The sequence below is a fragment of the Lissotriton vulgaris genome, chromosome 2_1 (assembly GCF_964263255.1).
Source record: "Lissotriton vulgaris chromosome 2_1, aLisVul1.2, whole genome shotgun sequence".
NCBI lineage: Eukaryota > Metazoa > Chordata > Amphibia > Caudata > Salamandridae > Lissotriton > Lissotriton vulgaris.
Window position 1 is genome coordinate 1,992,223,360 of NC_141687.1, and position 18,645 is coordinate 1,992,242,004.

The following is an 18,645-nucleotide window of genomic DNA, read 5'->3' on the forward strand; positions in this document are numbered from 1 at the left end:
ATGTACAGCCTATGTTGAATTCAAATTTGAATTGTAAAAAAGAAACATAGGTCACGAGGGAGTTTTTCCACTGTGTCATCCTTAAAGGACTCCATTAGGGCAGGAGAGGTAGTGCCACACAGGTAAGTGGATAAGTAGAGGGAGGGTGTACCTTAGGATATGGGGGGGCTGGGTGTCAGCCTGCGCTTTATGCGGGCACAGCTCGTGTTAGTTAGGGCAGAAACCCTGGAATCAGCCCGGGTGCAGAGTATTAAGAAAGGGCAGCCTGCTGGAAGAAGGTCCCAGCAGGGAGGACACCTGCAGTACAAGACTCCGGCCCAGAGGGTAAACAAAAGGCCTAAACAGACCCCCAGGCGGTTATAAACAGCTCATGTTACTGCCTAATGGCAGGTACTGACCCACTTAAGCGCGGGCGTGCGCCAGTAAAAATTGCCTAACGGCAGAGAAATAGACCCGGACGGTGTCACCGGCAGACAGTGCTCTCGCAGCGTTGCTTTTTGACTGCCAAAAATGAGCAGAATGTCAAGAAGCACGTCGCTGCAGGGAACGCACACTGGTGCCTTCTAGCAGTGGGAGGTGTGCACCGCGAGCCCGCACCACAACACAACCGTTGGGGAGCACGAAGGCTGCCGCGGTCGAGCGCGAGTCAGCCGACTCGCAGGAGAAACCTAAAAGGGAAGACATAGCACACAGCAAAGTAAGCACAGAAGGACTACAATTAAAAATCGGAGGGGCGTGTGCGCTAGCAATGAAACGCGGCACACGCGCCCAATCCCGAACGTTCGTGAGACACAATGTATTTCAAGAAAACACCTCAGCACATGCAAACAGGCAATGTAAATGCGCTATTCTTGCGAGTAGCGGCTCGAAGGCGGCAAAGTAATAAATGAAAATACCAATAATGATACAAATAGCATTAAACTGGGAGAGAGGTAAAAAAAAGTCACTTATCTGGCTGCAGCAGCGAAGAAAGAGAGGGAGTAGAGTTGAAAGAGGACTATGACACCCAGGGAGCCCTGTGATTGTTGGATCTACATGGACACTCTTTATTGTTAAAACCTTGTTATTCCCTATGTTTCATGGGAATAGTAGTTTTTACCACTTTCTTTGAATGGTTGCTATTTAATAAAGTGGAGAAAGAATAGCATAATCCTCACATCCGGTCCTGACTTAGAATCATTGTATGAAAACCGTTCTGATTTGTTAGATTGGGAGGCCAACACCAAAGCCCTTGTTTACTATTGCAATCTGTTAGACGTTACATGTAATGGAATATACATGTATATAGCCTGTAACACAGTGTGACAACAACCCCACTGTTAAATGCCTACTGGCTTTAACAAATATAAATGAGCTAGGCCCACTGCCTGTGTCGTAACTTTTCATAATGAGCAGATCAGGCCAATAGCATCGGACATAACATTTCACAGTGCACCAATCAGGCCTTAAACCTGCCATCATTACCAACTCTGGCCTCCTGTTTGGAGTTAAGTTTTCACACAAGGCTGGCATGTGGCATGGATGACTCATTAGCATTAAGGACCTTTCGCTGTGGAAAGATTCACAGTGGCCTTGGAGCCAAGGAGAAAACATATGTAACTGAAGGAGGTCCCTTACTGATCTTTTTAGTGAAGGAATTTCTAGATCTCCCCCGTTACGTCTACTTTTAGGACACTAAGGATGGTTCTCCTTATTGCTTTAATGTGAGAATTAAAGATGAATTGAATTATATAAAGATTATAAGGCATAGATATGACATGTCGTAAGCACGCTCAAATCAAGCGGGTTTAAACCAATATGGTCTTCTGGGATAGGGCGAGGAGGTGGAAAGCATCGGAAGGTTGGGGGTACTTTGCTCTTTTTTTGTTTTCTCCGATTTTGTTTTCCCTTTTTTTTAATTATAGGTTACATTTATCTCCCTGCTGGGTTCTGGGTGTAGGCAATAATGTGTGTTATTTGGAACAAACGTAAATAAAAAGTGGTAATCCTAAAAAGGAAAGTACCTTCTGGTCTCCGACAAGATAATGGGTGGTCCTACAGGGAGTAGTGTCAAAGGAAATCGTTCTTGCCACTTCAATTGGCTGCAGATGATTTTTTTACACCATGGTCCTGTGACCAGGGTGTATGTGTAACATCCCAAAGAAAACTTTACAACTAGTAAAAAAGAAAAAAAAAACCTAAAAAACGGACATACTAAACCTACTGACCGCACACCTCCCAAAAAAATCTTGAAAGTTCTGCTTCTTTTTGTAGTGCCTTTAGCAGAGCAAGTCTGTTATTGCGGTCATTTGTCAAGTGTGGGTTTCCTTGCTCTATTCTAGATTGATTTAGTTTCTTTACTGATTTACATGAGTTATTTGTTGAAGGAACATGTTTTTTCACAGTGCAAAGAATCTGCTTATGTAATTATGCTTCTCGCAGTGTAGGGGCTTGGCGGAATTTTGTACACCAGCAATAAGCCAAAGTTTTATGCATTTGAAGTAACGGGGGTGTGTTATGTTGTATATATTATGTAATGTACCTTTAACCTGGCACATTCCACATTCCTTGGAATTGTGTGTACTGTGTTCCACTTTCCTCTATGTGTTCTACTTTTATCCAGTTGACGCTGACTGACTACGCTGTCAGCTGTGTACCTGCTTGTTAAGGATTAAACCTATTCCAACCTACATTGAAGTGTCCTTCTTCAATTCTTCAAGTGGCGACGATCTGGATATTCTACTTCATTTTTTTTATTAAAAAAAAATGTAGTCCTTTGTAATTGGCAAGCAGAGACGACGTTTCGGAGTATCTGGAGGCGCTTTTAAACAATTCTCAAAGGACTTCGAGTTGCTGGGCGGTGAGCACTTTTCCTGTGTTGTGTGGAATATTTATTTTATTGCGAAATTACACTTTCCAGAGCTAATGCGTATTGAAATTCGGAGCTCTTACCGTTGCACTTTGAATAATGCCAATTGGAGCCTTCGCGCGTGACTGCCTCTGATGCTGTTGTTATCTGCACGCTCGCAAGTTCTCTGGCCATCTCCAGCGTCTTTACTCCTACGTCAAACGTTCAACGTGAACGTGTGCTTCATATGCGGCGGCCATTTTGGATTGGTCTAGCCTACTCGCAGTCGGAAAACCATTTAACTGACGCAAGTGAATTCAGCTGTTTCTGTCACACAGGGAAGTGACTATTTGAAACGTTTTAACGGTATTTTCGACCATTTATAATATTTTTTAAGAAATTCTACGATTTTGCATTTTTGGCATTTCTCTTACTTTGACTCACTTTGACATTTCCTGGATCTTAAATTCACTGGTGGTGAAGAAAGGACAGTGAAGGGAAGACTATCTATTTCTTTAACATCTCAAGTGAATTTTTATTATTTTTCTCTTTCACTGAACAATTCCATCAGATTTCATCACATTTGTTTTTAAATCTTATTTGGAAATGAGTCAACAAACTTTCTCTTTGAGTAATCCGCAAGACTTTTGGTCCAAAGGTTCTTCACCAGACTTGAAATGGTTGGAGTGGAAGGACTACTTTCTGAATTACATGGAGACTGTGGACTATGATGGCAAAATGTCCGCAGAACAAAAGAAACGCATCCTTTTGCACTCTTTAGGTCTACAAGGTCTTAAGTGCTATAATCAGATGAACAAACCTATTGTTGGGGCTGGTGACAGTAATGTTTTTACTATTGCTCTGTCAAAGTTAGATAAGTATTTTGCTCCCAAGGTTTGTATTGGTATTACGTGGTATACATTTTTTCAGAGGAAGCAATCCAAGAATGAAAGTGTTGATGACTATGTGGGTGAGTTAAAAAAGATGGGGAATGATTGTGCGTTTGGTGTGTTACTGGATGATTTGATCCGTGATCAGGTTGTCATGCATGCAAACAATCCTGCTATTCAGGAACGTTTATGGATGAATTGCGACACTTTTCTAGATGACATCTTAGCTTTAGTCCGTAAAGCTGAAACTTCTAGCAGATGTGCTAGTGCCTTGAAATCCGATAGCACTACTAAAGATATTGTTGCTAAAGTTAACTCCAATTATAAAATATCCAGCAATTTCAAACAAAAGAATGAAACATGGGCAAAACCTAAAATGACTGGTGAGACTCCTAAATGTTACAGGTGTGGGAGTTCTGAGCATTTGGCTTTTGCTAAGTCGTGTCCGGCTAAGAAGAGTAAATGTGGTGTTTGTGGTCTGTATGGCCATTATACCAAAGCATGTAGAAGGAGGACTAAGACTGCCAAATGCATTCAAGAGGATGTAGAATCTGATAATAGTTCCAGTGGTGATGATCAAGCCTCTGAATGTTCAGTAGTCCTAAAAAAGAAACTCCTTCTCAATATTCGAGATGGATGTTTATTGGTTGACAATAAGCCTGAATGTTGGATGTACATTGGAGGTGTGCATGTGAAGGTTTATGCGGATTCTGGCTCGCCTTACACCATTATCAATGAGGATGTTTGGCGTAGCAACTTTGTCGACCGAATTGGTTCAAATTTATCTTCTCCTGATATTGACCCTGAAGGTTATAATGGCGGGAATATTGATATTATTGGTTTTCGTTGGTTGAAATTTGAATTCAAGAATCTCAAATCTTTTGGTAAGTTATACATTTCGAAAAAGGGACCATCGGTTTTAGCATGGAAAGATCAGGGTGATTTACATATAATTCTTGATCCCAATTCAGTTGAAAAGGTTCTGGTTATGGATGAAGGGACCAAGACCGGTGATGTACTGCTAAGGAAATTCCCTTCTGTTTTTCAGAAGAAAATTGGCAAATTAAAGGATTTTGAACATAAGATAATCTTAAAGGATGAAGCGGTTCCAAAAATTCATAAGGTCAGAAGCGTCCCTATTTCCTTAAGACAAGATGTTGCGTCTGAGCTTGATAGATTAGTCTCCTCTGACATAATAGAGCCAATGGAGGCATCTTCTTGGGTTTCTCCCTTGGTTGTAGTGAAACGTGCAAACGGTAAATTGAGACTCTGTGTGGATTTGCGCCATTTGTATGACAATATTGTGGTGGATCAGTTTCCTTTACCAAAAAGAAATGAGATGCTAGCTTTGCTCGATGGTGCTAAGTGGTTCACCACAATTGATTTATCTGCTGCATACCACCAGATTCCTTTATTTAAAGACCGCAAGCAATACACTGCTTTTATAACTCTGCAAGGTTGTTTTCAGTTCAAGAGAATGCCTTTCGGCTTAGCTTCAGCAGCTGCTGTTTTTCAGCGCTTAATGCACAGGTTGTTCTCCACCATTAAAAACACAAAGTTTTTCCATGATGACATCCTAATTTTTGGGAAACACAAGGAGGAGCATGATAAAACTCTAGAAAAAGTATTAAGCATTTTAGAGGAAAAGGGTCTGACAATTGAGTTTTCAAAATGTACCTTTGCCAGTGATCATGTTACCTATTTAGGTCATGTTATTGATTGTGAAGGGATCAAACCTAAACCTAACCTCATTGACGCTATCAAATGCGCTCCCTCTCCTAAAGGGAAAGATGATGTTAGATCTTTCATTGGTTTAGCTGAATTTTGTTCTAAATACATTCCTAATTTTGCAACCAGAACGTACAATATCAGACAACTCTTAAAAAACAAAACTAAGTTTGTTTGGTCTATGGAGTGTGAACACGATTTTGAGGACATAATAAGCTGCATCACAAACATTGCTTCTTTAAAGAGTTTTAACCCTGAAGCACAAACCATTATTACTACCGATGCTAGTATCAAGGGACTAGGTTCAGTTTTATCTCAAGTTGGGGTAAATGGAAAAGAACAAATAATGGCTTATGCGTCTAGGTCTTTATCACCTACTGAGGAAAAGTATTCGACCATCGAAAAAGAAACCTTAGCATGTGTGTGGGCTGTGAATCATTTCAGAGCTTTTGTGTGGGGCACAAAATTTATTTTGCTTTGTGATCACAAGCCGTTACTCAGAGTGTTAACTACTGAAGGAACCATAAATACTTCTGCAAGAGTAGCCAGACTTGCCATCAAATTGCAAGATTTTTGTTATAAGTTCAAGTTTGTACCTGGGAAAGAGAATTGCATAGCTGATTTTTTGTCTAGAATGCCTAAACAGCTTGTAGAATGTGAAGATGATTTGTGGAATTCTTTCCAAGTTGCGTATGTGCAAGACCTGGAAGGTACTGGTATTATGAAAGAGAAGTGGGACGAAGAATATCTTAATGGTATGGATTTAGTTTCGGTGAAATCACATCTAGTTTGTTACTGGCCTAAAAAAGTGGATAGCAAACATCCTTTAAAGTCTTTTTGGGAGGTCAGGTTTGATCTAAGTATCAGAGAAGGTAATATCTGGTTTGGTGAAAGGGTCATTCCTCCCAAAACAGTGCGTTCATCTATCATGGCTTTATGTCATGAAGGACATTTTGGTATTGTCCGTTCCAAACGCACTGTTAAAACTTCATTTTGGTGGCCTGGAATGGACGCAGATATTGATAAATTTGTGAGGAATTGTAAATCATGTCAAGCTGCTGATAAATCTTTGGTCATGTGTAAGCCTCCTATGGGCACTATGGTGGAACCTAATTCTCCATGGGAGCACACAGCTATTGACATTATGGGTCCCATTGGTAGTGACCAGAAGTATATTTTGGTATTGATGGATCTTTTCTCAAGATGGCCTTTTGTAAAGATTGTTAATAGAGCAGATACTGGTCCTGTTTTACAATTTTTAGATAATTCTTTCACTTTGCACGGCATTCCCTCTGTTCTATTAAGTGACAATGGCGTTCAGTTTATGTCCTGTAAGGCAAAATAGTACTTTGATAGATTAGGTATTAAGCACAAAACCACTGCTTTGTATAATCCAAACAGTAACGGCATGGTTGAGCGCTTCAACCGAGTCATAAAAAACACCATTCAGATGTCTGCTAGTAACAAGGATTGGGAAACTCGGGTATTAAAAATGGTTTGGTCCTACAGAACTTCTATTTGTGATGCCACGGAGTTTCCTCCTTTTGTTCTTATGCGTGGTAGAAATCCACAAACAAAATTCACTCCTGGGTGGTTGTTCAAATCTAATGTTGTTAATTGGTCTGACGATTTTGTAAAAGAAAAAAGTCAGGCTTCTCACCTCAAGAGTAAAGTTTGGTATGATTCTAAGCATAATGTTAAAGATGTTGACATTGCTGTCGGTCAATGGGTAAGAGTTAAAAAAACCTAACAAATCTCCGAAGGAGGAAAGTCGTTTTTTTGAGCCTATGCAAGTTGTGGAGATCATGAATAATGCTGTTCATCTTTCTGATGGACGGGTGTGGAATCTTAAAAGGATAGCTAAATGTTGTGATCCTTTGGATTCCCTTAACAAAACAAATTCTTCTGATCTGTTTGATTCTGTTTCTTTGCAGCCTGTTAGCAAATCCTCTAATTTATTTGACTTGGAGGATTTGATGTGCTCGACTTCATCTGAGTCATCTAATGTAAATGTCTCCAATCAGGTTGTTGTTAGCTCTAATTTAGCTGCTCCTAGTGTATCAGGTTTAGCTAATCAAGATGTTTTGATAAGTTTGACTGTTCCCAGTGTTCCTGTTTCGAGTTGTGCCAGTCAGGAAGCGTCTAACACCAACAGGAATTCCAGGCGTGAAAAAAAGCCTCCAGTTTGGTTGGCTGATTATATTTCTGAAAGTTTTCCATTATAAAGCAAGACATACATTTATGTTTATACTTATTCTCGTATTCATAATGTATTTTTTTTTTTGTTTCGAGAAAAGGGATGATGCTTCTCATAACTATTTTATTGTTTTTTGTTTTTGCGTTCCGAAGGGGATGTGTTATGTTGTATATATTATGTAATGTACCTTTAACCTGGCACATTCCACATTCCTTGGAATTGTGTGTACTGTGTTCCACTTTCCTCTATGTGTTCTACTTTTATCCAGTTGACGCTGACTGACTACGCTGTCAGCTGTGTACCTGCTTGTTAAGGATTAAAACCTATTCCAACCTACATTGAAGTGTCCTTCTTCAATTCTACAGGGTGAGATTCTGTTTGCTGCTAATGAGGAGAGGAATTTCTGGATGGATCAGACACATAGGGTGAAGGAGGACTGCTTGTAAATAGCCTGACCATTGACAAACGCTCTGGGCAACTTGCCAATATATTTTTTTTTACTGACTATACCACTGTAAATGGTGACCCACCTTATGCGAATCATTATTGACCCTGCTTCTCCTGGGAATAGTCAATCCTGAAGTGCCAGGCATAGGCAAGAATTCAGATTTTGTCAGTTACAATCCTGGGGGTGTTGTGAAATGTAATGTTTGTAATTGGATCCTCAAAGCCAAAGTATGATCAAGCTAAAGATGTATTCCTCATCAAATACCTCCAGCTTCATTCTACTTTTTCTCTACCCCCAACTCCCCTTTCTTCATAAGATACATTTCAGTCCCTAGTTCCAAGTTCCACATTACATAGGAGCATTCCATCAACTCTACAGCACTTTATAGTAAAAACAGTGTTCCAGTATTCATTATAGTATTTTCTTTTTAACACAACTAATCTACTTTTTCTTCTCATAGTGATCATGTTAGTTTGAGATTTTGCAGGCAGATGAAAAAAGAGGTTGATGCACGATGATGGGCACAGAGGAGGGGAATTTTCTACTACTGCTGATCAAATGTTCGTTTTTTAAATGTGGGAACATAATGCATTCTGTAATGCATAGTTCAGATGGCACAGCTATTCATTATAACGGGTCAAAATCAGCATCCACAGTAACAAAACTTCATACAACAAACTTACAATTCTGCTGCCGTTATGCTAAACAATGTAGAATGGAATAAAGTAGAGTACTGAAACTGGTTTAAATATCAACTTTCATAATTGCATGACGGACGACCAATAGGGGACTCAATGGTGATACTCTTTTGAGACCCGTAGAGGGTTCAAGGCTCTAATTTTGTTATACATAAATTACAATGCTCGTGTGATTTTTTTTTTTTTTTTTGTGTCAACGGTTCGTGTTCGTAAGTCCCACGCATCTAAGAGTTGTAACAAAAATGTTGTTTTACCAGTCATGTTTATCTGTTTTAAAAAAAAGAATGCTCTCTAATGTAGTTACGTTCTTAAACAAATAAAATCATATCAGGTACATAATTGCACCAATCCGGTTTAGGCATGCATGCTGCATTGTTAGCACTACCTTCCCTACTTATTGTTTTTTTCCGGCCCAGATTTGGGTTACATGTTGCTAATGACATTTTTTTGTTTCTCATCTAGGTACAATTTCAGAAACTGCAACAGTTGCGCCTGGCACAGTCTCGAGCTCAGTATTATGGTGGATCTTTGCCGAATGTTAATCAGATTAGCAGCAGTTCCGCAGAATTTCAGGTAATTTGCATGCAATCACTATTTTTTAGGTATGGCAAATACCTCATGTAACCAGTTCTTAAAAAACTTACAATAAGTAGAGCGAGAGAGAAAACTTTAGGTATGGCCATTCAGCCATTAACTTTTATATGTCATCCATTGTTTTCCATTGCTAAATGTGCTGCCCATCGAGGCCACAGCATTTTGTTAATGACAACATTGTCCCATTTGTGTTCCCATTTGGGTTCACTGTTGAGTCATCAGGTCTGCTTTTGTTTGTCGCAGATGCAACTTGAGATCCTACTTGTGCTGGCGCCCATGCTAGGGGCCATGAAAGCATTCAACTCCTGGGCAACCCAATGGGAGCTACACGATGCTTGGCGCAGTAGACACCCTGACGCCCGCATATATTCCTTCTATTCGAGCGCACACAACTTACATGTGCGACTAGACAGGTCCATGCTCACGACTGACTTACTTCCGCAGGTGACAGACACACATTACATGGGTCGCACTCATTCGGACCACAATCCACACATCCTAAGCTTTGCATGGACACGCGCACACCTACCCATCCCCACCTGGAGATTGCAGCCAGACCTATTGTTAGACGCCCCGTTCCGGGACTCCTTGTCCGCTCAGATAGGGCATTACTTCGAGGACAACACGGGCACGGCATCCACCCCCCAGGTGGAGTGGGATGCATTCAAGGTGGTGATTCGGGGACACTGCCTGGGCACGCAGGTAAATCTTAGGAGACGGTTGGAGAGAGACTTAACAAAGATAGAGACGGAACTGATGCGAAGGGAGCAAATTGCAGCAGAGGGTGGAGAGGGTGGCTCGCAAGACCTCAGGGAACAACATGAGCAGTTACTGGAGAGGTTACAATGCCTTAACTAAGCGGCTCATTTGGCACGCACGCACAACAGAGGAGACAAGCCTGGCAAACTATTATCCTGGCTAATTGGAAGGGAAGATCGGACACGCCCAGTGACGAAAATACAGACGGATGGGGGAAACATGCTTTATGCACAACATGAAATCCACCACGTCTTTACCGCCCATTATAGTACGCTATATTGTTCCCACCTACAGGCCCCTATTCACGACATCGTAAATTACCTGACGGCCATACAGCTACCGGCGCTGAGCGATACAAAACATGTAGAATTGGCGACGCCCATCACGGCAGATGAACTCCGAGAGGTCATAGCCGCACTCTCCAATGGCAAATCCCCAGGCCCAGATGGTCTGCTGGCGGAGTTTTATAAGGCGTACTCGGCTCTGCTTATCCCGGAATTGATCAAGATGTACACAACGGCGATAGACGACTCATCACTCCCCCCCCCACTCTTAACCAAGCTACCTTGATCTCCCTCCTTAAACCTGACAGGGATGGAAAGAAGATGGGGTCGTACCGACCCCTGGCTCTCCTCAACACCGATTACAAAATGTTAGCGTCTACACTAGCGCAGAGATTGGCCCCTCTCACACCGACTCTAGTACACACGGACCAAAATGGTTTTGTGCCCACACGTAGCACTTCTTATAACATTTGCCGACTATTCAGGGTACAGTCGTACGTCACGACCCACTGGCCGAGATCGGGTTGCTTGGTGCTAGACCTAGAGAAGGCCTTCGAGTCTGTGGAATGGCCTTATCTCAGAGAGGTGATGCTGTAGTTCGGATTGGGAGAAGACTTCACAGACATGGTTAGTCTGTTATACCAGGCGCCAACGGTTCATGTGTGCACCGGAAGTTTACTGTCCGCAGCCGTAAGAGTACGAAGGGGCACACGACAGGGCTGTCCACTGTCGCCATTGCTTTTCTCCCTGGCGATTGAACCACTGGCGGCACTACTGAGAAGTCGAGGTGACACCTGGGGTATCCCATTAGCGGATGGGACCCATGCAATTTCATTGTACGCTGATGACTTGCTACTTTATATAAATGATCTCACACAGATGCCGCAGGGAATCGCAGACACGCTGCAAGACTTTGCAGCCCTATCGGGCCTTAAAGTCAACTGGAGCAAATCCGGTGTGTATCCCTTCCATCCCGACATGCAGGAATGTGAGGTACGACTCGGCGGGGAACGGTTGGCCTGGCACGCTACCACGTTCCGCTACCTCGGAATACACATTTACCACACCCCAGAAGATATTCTGGAGGGCAACCTGGTCAGGGCCATCTCCTCGGGCTCAGATGACATTTTGGGGAACGCTCCCCCTGAATGTACCGGCCCGGATAACCCTAACAAAGATGCTCGTGTTACCCCGACTCTTATATTACTATTCCAACTTGCCAGTATATGTACCCAACCGCATTTTCCGGGAACTGGAAATTATGACACGGGGACTCATTTGGAATGCAGGACGACCTAGAGTGGCGTTACAAAAGCTTTATACCCCCACCAAAGCTGGGGGCTTGGCGTTCCTAACCAGGAGCACTATTAACTAGCCGTGCAGCTTCAATGGGTGGTCGGTTGGCTAGCCGGAAGACATCTGGAGGACACGTCCTCCATTGGCCCAGCCCTGACACATACACAAGCTCTTGCGATGTTCCACCCCTTGACCAGGGCCCCTCGCCCGACACAGCTGCATTTAGCTGTTGCATACAGATGTTATAAGCGATGCTTGTGGCTCACACGGGCGATACCGCCCTATGCCCCTGCTCTTCCACTATTGGGAACCCCCAGCAACAGAGGGACTGTATCTGCGCCCATGCTGGAGCAATGGGTGCAGGCCGGGATCGAAACGATAGCTGACTTGTATGCAGATGGGTCCTACTTACATTTGAGGGACTGCGAGCGGACACAGACGTACCAGCAGGGCAGTTCTTGTTACACGCCTCCATAGTGCACACCTACACGGCGACGTGGGGAGACATGACAGAAGAACCGCAGACTCACCTCTTAATACAGTACTTACACGTCATGGGAAGTGGGACACATGTAGTACACTGGTTAACACAAGCACTGCTGACGCACACTGCTTGTAACCTTCAGTCACTGAGAGAGAAATGGACAACTGATAGAGACAGGGGCTGGTCAGACAAGGAATGGGAAAGGATCCGGGAGGGACCAAGCAACATCCCCCGTAACTCCAGATTCAAGGTCATTCAGTTTTACATTGTGCATAGAGCGTATCTGTCGCCGGACAGAATAAACAAATACTTTGATATTGATACATCAGAATGCACGCGCTGCTCCCTGGTGGGTGCGGATATACTGCACATGCTCCGGGCCTGCCCTGGATTACACGCTTATTGGCTAGCAGTGACAACATTACTGACTGAGGGGGCCGAGGCGGAGCTACCACACAGGTGGGAGGCCTGTTTACTGGGGTTATTTAGGAGAACGAAACACAACAAAGTCCACTCGAGATTCTGGGACTTAGGCCTTATCACCGCCAAGCGACTAATCACCAAGCGTTGGAAACACACAGATCTGCCGTAACTCCAACATTGGGACACCTCTTTTCACAACTGGGCGATGGCGGAGGAGGTGACCCTGCGCAGAGAGGAAACAGCAGGCCTGAGGGCCATACCTATAGCGCAGCTGTGGGGGGAAATCCTGCAGACTTTCCGCCAGGCATACACCAACCAAGACAGCACTCAACCACCGCCCACGCCATAGAGGTGGAGGACCGGAGTATATGATGCGACAGGGAGGGGCACTGATATGCTGCACCCACGACGCGACTGCTGACTCCTTTTCGCTGCCACCCTGAGCTGAAGGTCCCCCCCAGATACACCGCCTAGCGGACCCACCACGCTCTGCCCCTGCCCCGAAGTGAGCCGCCCTCCCTGATTGATAAGCACCGCCCTATGCAGATACACGAGCCCGCCCACACCGCGACGCACAGACACAGCACTCACCTTCACACCACACCAGACATGTCTCGATAGCGTATCCCCCTCGCTCTTTCCCTCCCTACCCTCAAGCCCCTTTCCTTTTCCCCCTTTGACTTACTTGTTCTCCACTGTGGTAGGGAGCCTCACCCCGAGTTTCCTCCCATGTCGTTCTTCCCCTTCCCGTTTGCCCAGTTCTTATTCCTGATTCTCCTCCCAAACTACCCCAGTTGGACGGTAAGCAAAGAATTGATATCGGGACGCCATAGTTGCCCCGGTGGACAAACATTGAGGCAGACGCGAGATGTCACTGGCAGTGACTATTGGCACACGTGACAGAGGTCACGGGGCATCCCACATACTGGATTTACAGGACACACTTGTGACAAAAACACATAGCGCGGCATGGACGGCCTGAGACACCTGTCTATAGGAGTACCTATATAATGCCACACTCCTGTTATAGTTGGGAATGCAGCCACTGCTACATATCATTGCCAGACACGATAGCGAATTGCATACAGAGGCATAACTACATAATACATGTTGTGAATCAGACAGGATGGGAAAGCCAGCCTCATCAACACTAGCACAACACTCAGTGGAGATAATGAGCATGAGCTCCTATTGAAAATATGAGGAGTTACATGAATGCATCTATGATTCCTTACTTCCAGCACCGACATCTAGGGCATGAGACCGTTGCACTATGTACTATGGATGTTGTACACGATTTTTATGATGCCTGATATGATATTACTTCCAACTGTTTCACTTGAATGGTTGTAATGTGTGATATTCTTATGCTGTGTCCTCAATAAAACATATTCAAACAAAAACAAAATGAGATCCTATTTGTGCTCTTTGATATATTTGCTGGCACAGCAACTTTTTAATCATTGATTTGACTTTTTTATAGTTTTCTTAAGGATATGAGTGCTTTTGGGCAGTTTGTGCACTTAAATATATGTGGCTTTGTTTTATTTGTCATGATCACATGATAGGTTGTTGGATTTAATGTATTTTATGAACACAATGTAGACATGCAGTCACTTAGGGCCCGATTTTGATGTCGGACCGACCTGAGTCCGTCCAACATTGATTCAGTACTGGGACCAACCGACCCTTCTGTCGCCGGTCCCAACCCAGCAATTATGATGCAACCGAACACTGTTCGTTCTGACTCCTATTCTTTAGAAATGGGAGACTGCATTCCAACTGGAATGCATAGTCTCATTGTAAAGAGAAGAGGTGCAGTTCATCACCTCGTGTCAGACACCTCAAAGGGCCTGCCACGGGGTGCAGGGATTAACAGGGGGGCACCATAGGTGACGCCTCCAGCCGGAGGCCGTGCAACCATGGGGGCCTCCCAAAGTCGACTTCCAACAGCCTTTCTGTGTCGGAAAGGCCGGCACAGAAAGGCTGTCGGAATCTGACACTGTAATCCATTGGACGGAAAGAGCAGCCCTTGGGATTACTGGAGGCTTTTCAAATGGCAGACGGGCCTTCCAAGCATGTCGGAAGCCTTTCGGAAAACCAGTTCGGATTTCTGTCCGACTGACTCCATCCAAATGGGTCGGTTGGAAATTAATCTGAACAGCTGATTAAGATTCCGTAGGAACTGCTCCGACCAAGGGTCGCAGTCGTTTACTACGGCATCGTAATCAGCCCCATAGTCTTTCTTGAAAATGCAATGAGGCCTCTAGTAGCAATATGTATGGGTTGCCTACGCTTGTCTTTATTCCATGTGGATGCTTTGTAGACCTTTTGACTTATTTGCACCCCCACTTAATCATTACCAAACCAGGGGACCGCCACTGAATCATTATGGGAATCCAGGGACCCCCAAGGAGTCTTACTGGAAACCAGGGACCACAGCATACGCGTTGTCAATTCTTTGAACCGCAGTACAATACACAAAAAATACAGAAACCAGCATTTACCAAACAACTACAGAAATGATGAAACATTTTATTTAATTTACAAACAAATATTTAAAGAATCATCAGTTGAATTTTAATGGGAAGGTTGGATCTCTTCTAAATTCAATTGAGGCTACTCATCGCCCATGCTATATTTTGTTTCATACCCTTTCACTGCTCCCATGAATCAATCTGAGGATACTAACTACATTTTTAGTCTCCATTTTTAAATTCCTTCATATTTTATAGAATGTTTTAAAATTTTCAATCTTCAGTTTTGCTTCTCTGTTGATATACGCTTCTTAACCAGTGTATATATTAGTGTTCTAAGCAGTCGCAGAGCCTCTGAGTAGGTTTTGAGGACCCTCAGGTGTCCCCTGACCCATAGTTTAAGAACCACAGTTGTAGGCTAAGCAGTAAAGAGGACACTCATGTACTGTGTGATTTGATTGTTTTGTAAAATAGAAATATTTCCCTTCATTTAAAGAAACAACTTTGTGTTATAGAATCCCTTCAAAAATTAAGCAAAGCAAGTGCTCTTTGTATTTCAAGTGTTTTTTCACGAGAAACGGTTATTTCAATAAGTTATCAATAAATCTATATTTGGGGGTTTGATTTCTTGGTATGTATGTACAATTACCTTATGCTTAAGTCCTGGCTTTATGCACGTTGATTTGTTTCTAAAACGCCACCTTACGGCTTAAACATAAATAGCTGTGAAAGCTATTCAGGTAGACTTTAATGCACCTGGCACCAATAATGTGGTCACATAGCCTGTCCTTGCTCAGAAGGAAATCCTTACTGCTTTCAGTTTTTTCAGTCATTTGCATGACTCTTGGATCCATTTCACCTACATTCAGGCTTTTTAGGTCTCGCCTAGCGTTGCAGCGCATGCGCTACTCGCTCTGCGAGATCTGTGGTCGTGGAGGAGACTAAAGAAGGGGACTTGAAGCCCCGCCCATCCTTCCCATTGGCCGGCGTCATTATTTATGTTAAACGCTGACCTCCGACTGGAAACAAGGCTTCTTGGTGAAGGCCTGTCTCCTTCTCGGCGACCCCATCCGGACTGGATTGTTTGCGTGCGGCGTGACACGGTCTCCTAGAATTACAGTCGGTATCACTTTTTTTTGCCTTGTCGCAATGGCGAAAGCTTGTTTAATAGCGGCCACGGCATGCAGCACTCTCCCCCGTCCCTCCTCCTTCCTGCCCGCTGTAAAAAAATGGCGACATCTTGTTTAATAGCGCCACGGAATGCAGCACTCCCTCCCCCTACTTCCTGCCTGCTTTCAAAAAAACACTGGTGCCCATTTTATAAACAACTTGAGTGCCCGCCTTCATAAACCGCACAGCATTAACCACACAGACACCTGCTTTTATAAACAACACAGGTGTCTGTTTCATAAACAATACGAAGCTTCCATCGCCCTGGAGAGTTGCCATTTTAAAACACAACACAAGCAGGTTTCATGATATCATGTTCGGTCTGTTTCCTTGTACCTTGCAGCCTTTCCAGAGGCTTCTGAGGCAGGTAGTTCGGCACAGACCAGTGGTCACCTAGGCTCTCTGCAGAGGTGCTGTACAGGGGTGGGGGGGCTCCCGAGATGAGGAGAACAGAGTGGACATTAACTCCAGGGCACGGGTCACCTTCCATTAGCTCCTGCGCTCGGCTGTCACATGGGCCGTTTCCTCCCATGTTAGCCTCTCTGAAAGGAGGTGTGAGCGGCGCTGCAAAGTTACGACTTCTGCAGCCCTCACCCCATACTACGTGCTTTCTGAAACGTCTCTGGTGGGTTCTGAGGAAACTGCCTGGGTCGAGGCAAACAGCTCTCAGATGTGATCAGAAGGAAGCGCATTTCCGATAGTCCAGGTCTACCAGTTAGTGAGCTCTGCAGGGTGGACGTTTCCATCAGTCCGACCCACTGCTGAGCACTACAAGCACGTCCTGCAAGAAAAGAGGGGCCTGCCTGGCACTGGCACAGGCCCAGAACAAGGAAAAGCTAGAAGGATGTCAAACAACAAGGCAACAGGACTTCCAACAACCTCTACAAACGTTCCTACTGAAGGGAAAGAAGCTCGTCTCCACCAGAGATCAAGGAGGAAAGTCTGCAACCTTGCGGAGGAAGACATACGGCACGGAGTGGCGCGCCACATGCATGTCGTCCAGAGCTGTTCAAAACTGTTTCTTGTGACTAAGGTACAGATTTCTGATTAATTTCAAGGTAACCGACCCCTCACAATATAGTTTTGCTGCTACAAAGTACAATAGCTACTTCCATCCTCCAACTCCCCTCGGTGGCACTAAAGTTCTTGGTGGGCACGGTCCCTATTGTGTATACCTTCAACTGTTATTTTCTGTCCCCGCGTTTCTATGCGCTCTTCTTCCACACCACCCCTTATTTGATCAATTTGTCCTCCACTCAGGGGCTCCTGTCTTCTGGTTCGCCTTATCAGTTTCTCCACCAGCACTGCCCTCCCCATTCCGGCTTGCTTTCCTCTTACCCCCTGCCCCCTTCCCTCTGCCTTAGGCCATGTCAAGTAGCAGCCGGCGCTGGTGGTAGGTTCCTGGCCTGGCTTCAGCCTGTTGATGAGCTTGGTGACCTGCAATGATGCGCCGCAGGGTCCACCCACTTTAATTCAGTCCATGCTTATGAACACAGCCGTTTGTTGTAGCTCTCTGTGTTTTTTTTGTGCGTTGTACCTAGAAGCTGGATCCTGGTACTTGTTGCTCCATACAAATAATAGATGATTACAATTGGGGATATAATCATTTGATAGAGCAGGGTGAAAAGGATTCTTTTATTTACAGTAGTACTGCTACAACCAGACCATTTTGGGCAGAGCTGGTTAGAGGAGGAGTGAGGCTGAAGCGTACGAAGACTGTTTCGCTGCACCAGCACTGCCAGGCTGGTTAAATTAAGACCGTGGGAGTGCCCAGCCACTGTGATTCTGAGTGTATTGCATGGTATGTCTCAAACTTGCATACAGTGTTTTTAAGTACATGTGTGTCATGTACACCTCTCTGATTCGGTCTGTCTCAGGGCAGAGTGCACTTCCAAAAGCATCTGTTTCTTTCTTGCTTCGAGGAATGGCAAAAGCTGGGCTTGTTTAGGTTCCAGACTCAACTTTTCATTGTTTGAGCTTCTATGAGGCTCAATGAGAGGACGGAGTTGAGACCACAGAGGGATAGTACAGGGTGTTTCACGTAAACATGGGTTAGTCATATTAATCAACACAGACACTAGTCGAAGGAGGAAAACATACTGTTCGAGGCATTTGAGCTGCATATCACACACTGTGCATAGATCCCCATCTGGTGTTGGGCCCGGATGTTGAGCTTTGTTGTGGTCTTGGAAGAAGTCTTTGGGAGTCACGAGATAGGTGACTCCTCCTGTGGACAATAGTGCGCATGGGCATCAACTCCATCTTCAGATTGTTTTTTCCAGCCATTTGGCTTGGATGTGTTTCTCGCGCTGCAGTTCGGTGTCGTTACAGATCTACGTTTCAACGTGCAGTCCTTCACCCATTCTTCAG

At 44.3% G+C, this 18,645-nt stretch overlaps 1 protein-coding gene across 6 annotated transcripts in view; it reads left to right on the top strand.

Moving 5' to 3' along the window:
- The window catches only part of CRTC3 (CREB regulated transcription coactivator 3), a 1,134,508-nt gene that overhangs the window by 175,653 nt on the left and 940,210 nt on the right, over positions 1 to 18,645 (top strand). For all 6 annotated transcript variants that reach the window (XM_086958213.1, XM_086958215.1, XM_086958212.1 and 3 more), the window contains exon 2: positions 9,251 to 9,361. In XM_086958213.1, coding sequence (XP_086814339.1) covers positions 9,251 to 9,361 — 111 coding nt within the window. The remainder of the gene's footprint in view (positions 1 to 9,250; positions 9,362 to 18,645) is intronic.